Source organism: Musa acuminata, chromosome BXJ1-8 (genome assembly GCF_036884655.1).
Source record: "Musa acuminata AAA Group cultivar baxijiao chromosome BXJ1-8, Cavendish_Baxijiao_AAA, whole genome shotgun sequence".
NCBI classification, from domain to species: Eukaryota; Viridiplantae; Streptophyta; class Magnoliopsida; order Zingiberales; family Musaceae; genus Musa; species Musa acuminata.
In genome coordinates, this window is record NC_088334.1 from 49,481,097 (window position 1) to 49,489,803 (window position 8,707).

The 8,707-nt window shown below is 37.9% G+C and overlaps 1 protein-coding gene across 1 annotated transcript in view; it reads right to left on the reverse strand.

Annotated features, from left to right (window-relative positions):
- The window catches only part of LOC135588531 (protein CHROMATIN REMODELING 5-like), a 30,766-nt gene extending 22,883 nt beyond the window's left edge, over positions 1 to 7,883 (reverse strand). Inside the window, exons 1-8 of the mRNA XM_065080703.1 lie at positions 7,467 to 7,883; positions 6,087 to 6,778; positions 5,903 to 5,970; positions 3,080 to 3,511; positions 2,249 to 2,473; positions 2,039 to 2,122; positions 764 to 823; positions 548 to 651 (exon numbers count right to left, since the gene is read on the reverse strand). Of these exons, the coding sequence (XP_064936775.1) occupies positions 548 to 651; positions 764 to 823; positions 2,039 to 2,122; positions 2,249 to 2,473; positions 3,080 to 3,511; positions 5,903 to 5,970; positions 6,087 to 6,741 (1,628 nt within the window). The 5' untranslated portion in view covers positions 6,742 to 6,778; positions 7,467 to 7,883. The remainder of the gene's footprint in view (positions 1 to 547; positions 652 to 763; positions 824 to 2,038; positions 2,123 to 2,248; positions 2,474 to 3,079; positions 3,512 to 5,902; positions 5,971 to 6,086; positions 6,779 to 7,466) is intronic.
- Positions 7,884 to 8,707: the final 824 nt, after the last annotated feature.

Consider the following 8,707-nt stretch of genomic DNA (forward strand, 5'->3'; position numbering starts at 1 on the left):
GAGCATGTTGTCATCATTGCCTGCCATCTTTGTTAATAGTCATAAATAAGACTCATAACTCATAATCACCACAGATGCAGCCACCATTATTACCACAGACCTTGTCATCAATGCCCCACTATTGTCATCATCACTGATCCCTCATAAACAAAATAAATCCTTCAGTTTTCCTCCTCTGAAGCTTAAATCTCAACAAGATAAGAGGCATCATTCTCAAGAAGGATGTCATCATTAAAGCAACTTTCAGTGAACTAGTATTACTACATCAGTCAGAGGTTTGTTTTCGAACTACTGATAAACAACCCAAGAATGCCACAACCAATTAAAGTTCACAACTTCACATTTAAGAAAAACACTAAAGAGAAACGTTTTTCTTAGTCAGATTAAAGTAATATGTTGGTGTTAACATGTACAATTATCCAGCATACTCTATATCAATATGTGCAGCGATACCTTCTCATTCTAGTTGCTGTCCATTTAGTTTACATGTTTGTGCAGAGCATCTACTGTATTCTTGTCCACGACTATATTAAGAGAAAAATCATACCAAGTTGCTTCAGCATAAGAAAGTCCTTGCCACTTGACCAAATACTCTGGTACCACATCATCACCACCAATTTTACTGATCCTATCTGCAAATATCCTTTCTACCTGATCATCACGCAACCACAAGCCAGTTGAAGGACCATCATCATGGGGGAAATATTGGTACCAAAAAACATAAGAGTGAATTATAAAGATAAAAGATGATAGCAAATACAACCTGGCTGTATTGCTTGAGAAGGTCTAACTCCATTTCCTTACTAACATCATGAACTTCAATCTGTTCAAAGAAAAAAAATTAAATCACTTGTTCCCAATATACAAAAATATTGCAGACATAAGGAAAAGGCACAAAGTTTCATACAAAACTAAAAAGTGGCATCCATCAGAGTATATTAAATATCATTTTTAAATTAATTAAGTTGTTGTTTTCATCACAAAATTCAGAAGGAAACGATGCAAACCATCTAATAAGAAAGAAGTGCAGACAATGACACAATATAATACAAATCAGCAACTGAACTAAATGCTCGAATGGGCCAATATGGATAAAAATGTGATCCGGTGATTTTAAATTAAGACCACCATTTTTATGCATTGCCACCATAAAACTTTTCAGTCACCACCATAAATATACCAAAAGAAACATACTGAATACGCAGGTGGACGTTCCAAAACAAAGGTTGCTTGTGAGATGATTCAGAAGACAACAAGTACAGTGGATAAAGACAAGATTTCTCATCAAAAATGTAAGATTAAGACATAATCTGTAAACTATGTAAACAAACCAATCTCCAGCGAGCAAACCTTTAAAGATTGCTTCATCCTTTTCAATAGTCTTAAGCATGATACAGTTAAGAGAATATAAATGTGAACCTGATTTTTTTAATTAACTACACCATCATATTAAGGTCACGTTGATATGTATACGAGAAAAGAAACTACAACTGCTTATGATAGTACAACAATTATTTTACTCCATCGATGATATAAAGTTCTGATAGGCCCACATCTATCCTTCTTATAAGGAAAAAGAACTACAACCCGATGCATCCATTATAAAGCTGGCTGATGTTTTCTAAACTCACTACAAAAAGTAGAAGGTAACCAATAAAAGCTAAAGCAGAAACAAAGAGTAGAATTAATGCTATCACAAAATATGACTATGAAAACCTTCGGAATTAGAAACAATTGTACCAACTTTACCTAATTTGTCTTCGCCAAGAACCATATTCCATGCGGACATAATAGGGCAGCCTCATAAATTAATAATTATGCAGTGTAAATTTGTTAACATAACCATGTAGATGCAATTTTACCAGTTGTTTTGTTGCACCAAATTCAGTAGTAATTATATTTCTAATTAACTTGTATCCAAAAAATACAAGTAAAAACATCAGAAAAAAAAATACAAGTAAAACCATCAGAAAATGAATCAAATTAACACAGTTTTTTATCAAGTTTAAAAGAAGAAAATACCGAGGTAGGTTATCACCTCCTCACGTGACAAGGCCTTTTTGTGTCGTCTTTCCTCCGTTGCCCTTTTTATGTAGTTAAGTACCTTCTTGAATCCACTAAGCTGGTAAATCCGGAACCATCAGGTGATTTCATGATACAGAGTCAATATTCAATGTCAAGGAAAAATAAATAAATAGAGAATTTGCACATTGCACCAACAAATATGTGGCCAAATTGTACATCTTACATTTTGGAGATCGGCAAATGATTTCCATTCACAGTGAAGATATGATTGTCCTTTCCATTTTACATAAAACTCAACATCATCCCAAACAGGTTCGGAGTCTGAAATACTACTAAATACAACAGGTTGGGTTGATCTGTTGTCCCTCATAGCATCTTCAGCCGTACCTTTGGGCTGGTGCCAAAGCACCTTTTCAATTGAATCACCATCATCTTCCTCAGCATCCTCCTAATTAACAAAAATAAGACTATTACAGTTAAAAACTTGAACATGAGTGAAATGGATCAGTAGTATGAATATGAACCAGAATAGAAGATCATTCATATAGAAGTTTATGTGCAATCAAGATAGCACTCTGGGTTTTCTATAAGCAAAAGGTGATTAAATGGAACTACGGTGAGGTAACTGCCAAGCATATATCTTCAGATCAAGGAAAGAAAGATTATTATGATTTCAAGTGCAAAAATATATATATATTGATACACTAGCAACACATGCACACACCTAAAACCTTACGTATTTAAGTATACATGAGTATACATAAAGTAAACAGAAAAGTGATAAGTTAAATGGCTCCTCTTGGAGTAACTCCATAGTCACTTCTGCCAACTAATGACCATTGAACCGGTAATTGGCTCCATGAGATATGTACACAATTGAAGTTCTCAATTCCCTTTTATGCCTCACATGAACTTTTAATTCACTTGAGTGCCAAAATGATAATTTTGTGATTCAATGGTGTAGCAGCACCCTTAAAGTAACTCCAATAATAGCAACAAAACAACTGCCAACAATAACAAAGATTAATAAGTAAAATTCCATAGAAATCCAAACCTTTTGAAATTTGTTTGATTTCTCCTCGTCAACATCCTCGCTTTCTTCACTTTCAGCATAAGAAACTTTTTTTACCAACCTACCAGACGTCCGAAGTTCACTGCTGATAAGATTGGTATTTGCAGTCATGGTAGAGTTGCCCCCACCTCTCTTGCGTGACTGAGATGAACTCCTTGCCTTACGACTGAGGTCTTCTTCACTATCTTCTTCTAAGTCATTTCCTGATGAATGATATTCTTCATCTGAAAAAGTTCTGCCTCTTTTTCGTCGTATATTTACAGAAGGTTTAGTGTCTTTCTGTTTCAAACTTTGTCCAACTTTACGTGGCATTCGTCTTCGTCGATTATCAAAATAATCATTATCATCTTCCTCAGAGAGATCAATGTCATCTTCATTGTCGTCATCAAAATCATCACTGTCTGATGCTTTTTCCTGCAATTCAGCAAGAGTAAGCACATAGCAAGCAAAAGCATACTAAATTCAGTTAATAAACAGCAGGTTTTGGAGATGGAGTTACATCAAAAATTACTCACTGAGATGTGCAAATCCGATAAAAAAAGCACATGGAATTTTCTTTGGATTACATTAAACAACAAAACTTGATCAAATTTTAGAAAGTATCCTGGCAAAAAATTATAGTTTATAGCCATCCAGTAAACAGGTGTTCTCTATTTTTAGTGTCAAGTAACTAATCAGACTCTTTACCCTACAAGAAAAGGAAAACAGCAGAAAAAAGAAAAGGTTTGAATATCCACAATCATATGAGAGTTAGTTATATGAAAAAGAACCATCTTTTACTTGAATTTCTTGACAGGATGGTTTTCCGATCGGGAAGCTTGGTCCGCCCCATTTGGGGGGACCTGGTCTGCTCCAATCGTGGTGGGTGGCTCATGATTCACAAGACCTCTTCATCTCGTTGTTGCCCGGCCACCATCATCCACTAATGCATGTCCATCCACTGGCTGCCTCTTTTTCGGTCCTCCTCCTCTCACCTCCAACACATTGGTATTGCAGTACATGTCAGTATGCCAGATGAAACCAGGCCTACTTAAAGTTGGATTCCTTGATTTACTATAACTTCATGGAAACAACTATTTACTTGCAAGGGTAAGGTGTCGTATACTAATCCCCCTCATCCTCAGAACTCAAAATAGCAGGATCCTTAATGCACTCAACCATCCCCAATTATTTATAGTAATATTGAATGATAATAATGATTTCCAATAAGTACATCATAGCTTTTTTAATGAATTGGTCTCAACTATTTTTTACTATTATCTATTATATAATATCATGTTTTTTCAAAGTAAGACATCTTATAAAATGAGCATAAATGATCTGTCAGCATAGGATATTTTCATTTTCTTAAATGTTATTTTACTTTATGTAATTGTTTTACTATTTTATGTTTTTATTTTTGATGTTCTAAAATCTAAATCACCATCTTGTCTGACTTCTATTTGGCTAATCTAATTAGATTGATATTGTCAATCTCAACCATAACGTCCCTATCTGATCTCAATTCCAATACCAATCTTTTAACATATATGAATGCTAAAATAAAACAACCTTCTCCTCTTAATCTGAGTTTTTTTAGCTAGACTCGATTTCAAAGCAACTACACTTTACTGTACAAAATGTTGATAACACTTTAGCAACTATTCTCACCCAAACATTCCTTCAAGAAATCAACTTTTCCAGTGCATGTTCTATATTCTTTTCTGCCTTTTTAACTGGTTTTAACCACCATCAGACACAAGATTAAGAAATTTTTATATGCTCCGATATGGACATAGTTATCCAGATGATCCACGTCAACCATGTAGTGGGTACTGAATAATACATAAAACAGTTTCAACAAGACTATTCTTCCTCCAAGTAAATCCTTATCCAAAAGTTGCATAAACTGTTCCTTATCAAGGATCTGAATCAAAAGAATTTAAGAAAAAACATGTTGATGAAACTTCAATTTTTTTTCATGCCATCCCCATATGCAACTAGATCATCCAAGTGTGACCATATCATTTCTTAATCCATATCATTACAAACTAAATCCTTTTTAGCCTTTAGCTTTGCTCCAACCACCAGGTCCATAGGTCCAAAAATCATCTCCTTGTCATTGTACATATATAACCCTTTCTTGGACAAGCTTTCAAAACTTTCAGCAATTTTTTCACGTTATCCTCATCAATCTCTATTTATTCATAAAACTAATCAATTATTGTATCTTCTCTCATGGGAAAAGGCACCCACCTCAAACCCAAATTTATATAGTATGAGCTTATATATATCCTGTCTCCCAACATCCAATGCCCAAAAAAATGTCTTGCTTTAGAATTATCTTCTAAAATTCTCCTTTAATCTTACAGAATTCTCATATCAATCAAAGGAGTACCCGACAAATACATGGTACTCTACATGCTCTCCTGTTTTAAACATCCCATTCTGGACTTACACAAAAACCTTTTGCAGCATCCCCTTCCATGAACAATAGATCCAAGATGTTAAGTTTTACTTTTCCAGAACTTCCAGATCATCTATTTGAACTATATTTTCATTTGATTCATTCATGGTGTCAAGCTTACATCTATCACTAACAAGGTTGTCCATGTAACTAACAATGATTCTAAGTCAAGGTGAGAAAATTGAGGAAATGGAAGCACCGAACTATTATGGTGACAGAATATTGTCATAAACTCAATGCTCAAGTGAGAAAGTATCTACAGATTTTGAGAAAAGTAAAGCAATTTTTTTCCAATCGAACAACCAAAGACTGAAAATACTTCTCATGATAATATAAAGAACAGTATATGACAAGCCAACCTTGCTTTTTCTGCCCTTGCCTGTATCACTAGACTCTGGCTCAAAATCAGCATCATCTGGATCGTCTTCTGAAAATAAAACAGAAGTAACAAGGTTACAAGTACTGACACCAAAAAGTAGTTCAATTGTGCAAACAGAAGCGAAAAGGATACTAAAAGGATGTGGTGGATGACATTAACATAACCTTCTTCCTCATCATCTTCATCATAATCGTCATCATCATCACCATCATCATTGTATTCTTCGTGCCTCGCCACTTTGGCACCTTTTGCGATGCTCTTACTGACAGAAACTGGTTGTGTTAGTAACCTGGAACCAGCTACATTTAGATGGCTCGGTCCGCTGCCATGTAGGGAGTCACTTTGTTCCTCGCCATCCTGCTCATAGTAATCATCAGAGAGCATTTCCTCTGCTGGTACTTCTACATGTTCTCTTTGGGACTGTCTCCTATCTTTCTGCCCATTCGAATCTTCCGAATAATTATCTCCAGCATCCTCACCTAAATCATTATGATCATACTCTGCATCCCCAGAATCAGACATTGGTTGGCAGACCTTCCAAAATTTTGAGCCCCATGCACCGGTAGGAGCTGCTCTCTTTCCAAGCTTCCCACTTGCATCTCCTTCAGAGTTGTCAATTTGCAGTCTGCCAGTATTAAATTGTTCTTCCTCATTCTGATTAGCATCTCCTGTCATGTCAGCGTCATTATAGTTGACATTGACATCCACATTTCTATTCCCTACAGAATTATAGTCTTCAGCTGGTCTATCCTCCTCTACCTTCTCATCAAGGTTGTGTCCAGAATTTATTTTGCTATTATAGTTCCTGAAGAATGCCATTTACCCTGACATAGAGATTCTTCCACGCAAAAACGTACTGCAAGAATATGGAGCAAAAAGAAGGATTTTTCTTTAATTCAGCATATTTGATACTACGAAAGCTTAAAGCTATATTCTTTTCTATAGCAATTTATAAATAAAATACAACTAGAAAGCTCCATTTTGAACTCGAGATCATGCAAGCTCATAATGAAGAGCCATTTAACAACCTCGGCCACTTGAGATCCAGTTGAGAAGACCAAGATATAACACGCAGAAAGAGAAACACGAAGTCATGGTACCGAACCGAGACGACCAGCTATCATTTCATCGAAAACAACTTCTTGTCATGAAGAAAAAGAATTGATGCCCAGAAATCGGAGGCTTGCAGAGCAGAAGTTATGTGTAACGAACAAATCTTGCAAGCAAATCCCAGAACCATTCGAATTACATCAGGAAAGGAGCGATCAAAAATCCGATAAGAGAAAACCCGATGAAAACCACACTTATGGCTCCACACTGATCGACCTCCAAACGACCAAATCCAACACAAGAAAAGAACGGATCGGATGATCGAAGGCAAGAGAAACCCAAAATTAATCTCCAAAACCCCATAGAAAACCTAGCGACAAGATGGACGATGCGAACAAATCCTGATTGGAAGGGCACCCTACGAGAAACCCCGTCCAAGACAAGAAAGAAAAATCAAAGAGGCGGGGGACGAATTTGGCGCTCAAGAGACGCACCTCGGGACCCGACGGCACGAGATCGAGGTGGTTCGGTGGGATAAGGGCATTTATAGAGGACGGCCGGCGGCGCAGGCTAGCATCGTGCGCCGGAGGGCGGCGGTCGAAACCGGTTGAGGATAGAGAGACGGAACGAGAGAACGGATGATTTTTACCCCCAATTATTCGATTTTTTTTAATCTTAATCACCCTTTTTCCACCAAATAAAAGGGGAAAAAAGAAAGGGGGGGAGAAGAGGAGGGCTAGGGGAGGCGGCGGAGGAGAGGCGAATCGGTAGCGGGATTAGGCGATATATCGGGCGATTTCGGGCGGCGGTGGGAGGTTTGTCTTCGCGGTCGGACGCTTCCCACACAAGAGAGAGAGAGAGAGAGAGAGAGAGAGAAAGAGAGAGGGCAAGAGAGACGATTAAGAGATCGAGATTTGGGGGTCTCTCACCCTTTTTTTTCCCTCATATATCGTGGTGACAATAATTCACATGAGGCCCTCAAATAATTTTTCTATTACTAATTAATCCTTTCACAGGGACGTATCTGCAAAACATACCGACCCGGCTGGTCTTCCTAATATTAATGTGAGTTCGTCTCCATATGCCTGCGATTAATATGTTTGATTTGGGGATTATTTGTTGGTGGAATATAATACGACGGAGCAATATGGGCGGATCCATGCAGGGGCGTCTAACGCAGAATTTTCACGGTCCAGCCAGTAGATGACCGCCACGTGGGTATGTGGCTCGCAAGCGACACGGCTTTGTGGGACCCGGGTGAATCATGCGTTCGGGGAGCGGCGCGATGCACGGTGATGGAGCCTGACGTGGGAGTTGGAATTAGAAGTCTGGGTGGAGCAGATCCCCCGGGGAGAGGGAAAAGCCTCTCTGGAACCAACCCGGCGCGGACCGAAGTAGAACTATGATCTCCGCCGATTGGTTTACGTGGCGAGCGTCTTTTACCGGACGACGACTCGATCCCTCACCTGTTTTGTTATTGGACGCAGAAGGTGGGATCCACGTGATCGGGCCATTAATACGACCAATCACGACTTAGCTAGCAATCTTATCAGGCTTAGCTGTAGAAGGTTACTTTTGTTCCAGCGATCAATATTTTGAGATGGCACAAGACATGTGTCTTGCACGTGACGAAAGCCCATGGAGGCCCACATGAGGTATTAAATGATACTATAATCACGAATTATAATCACATTTTTATTTTAAAATTATATTCCCGACTCAATTACATTATCAT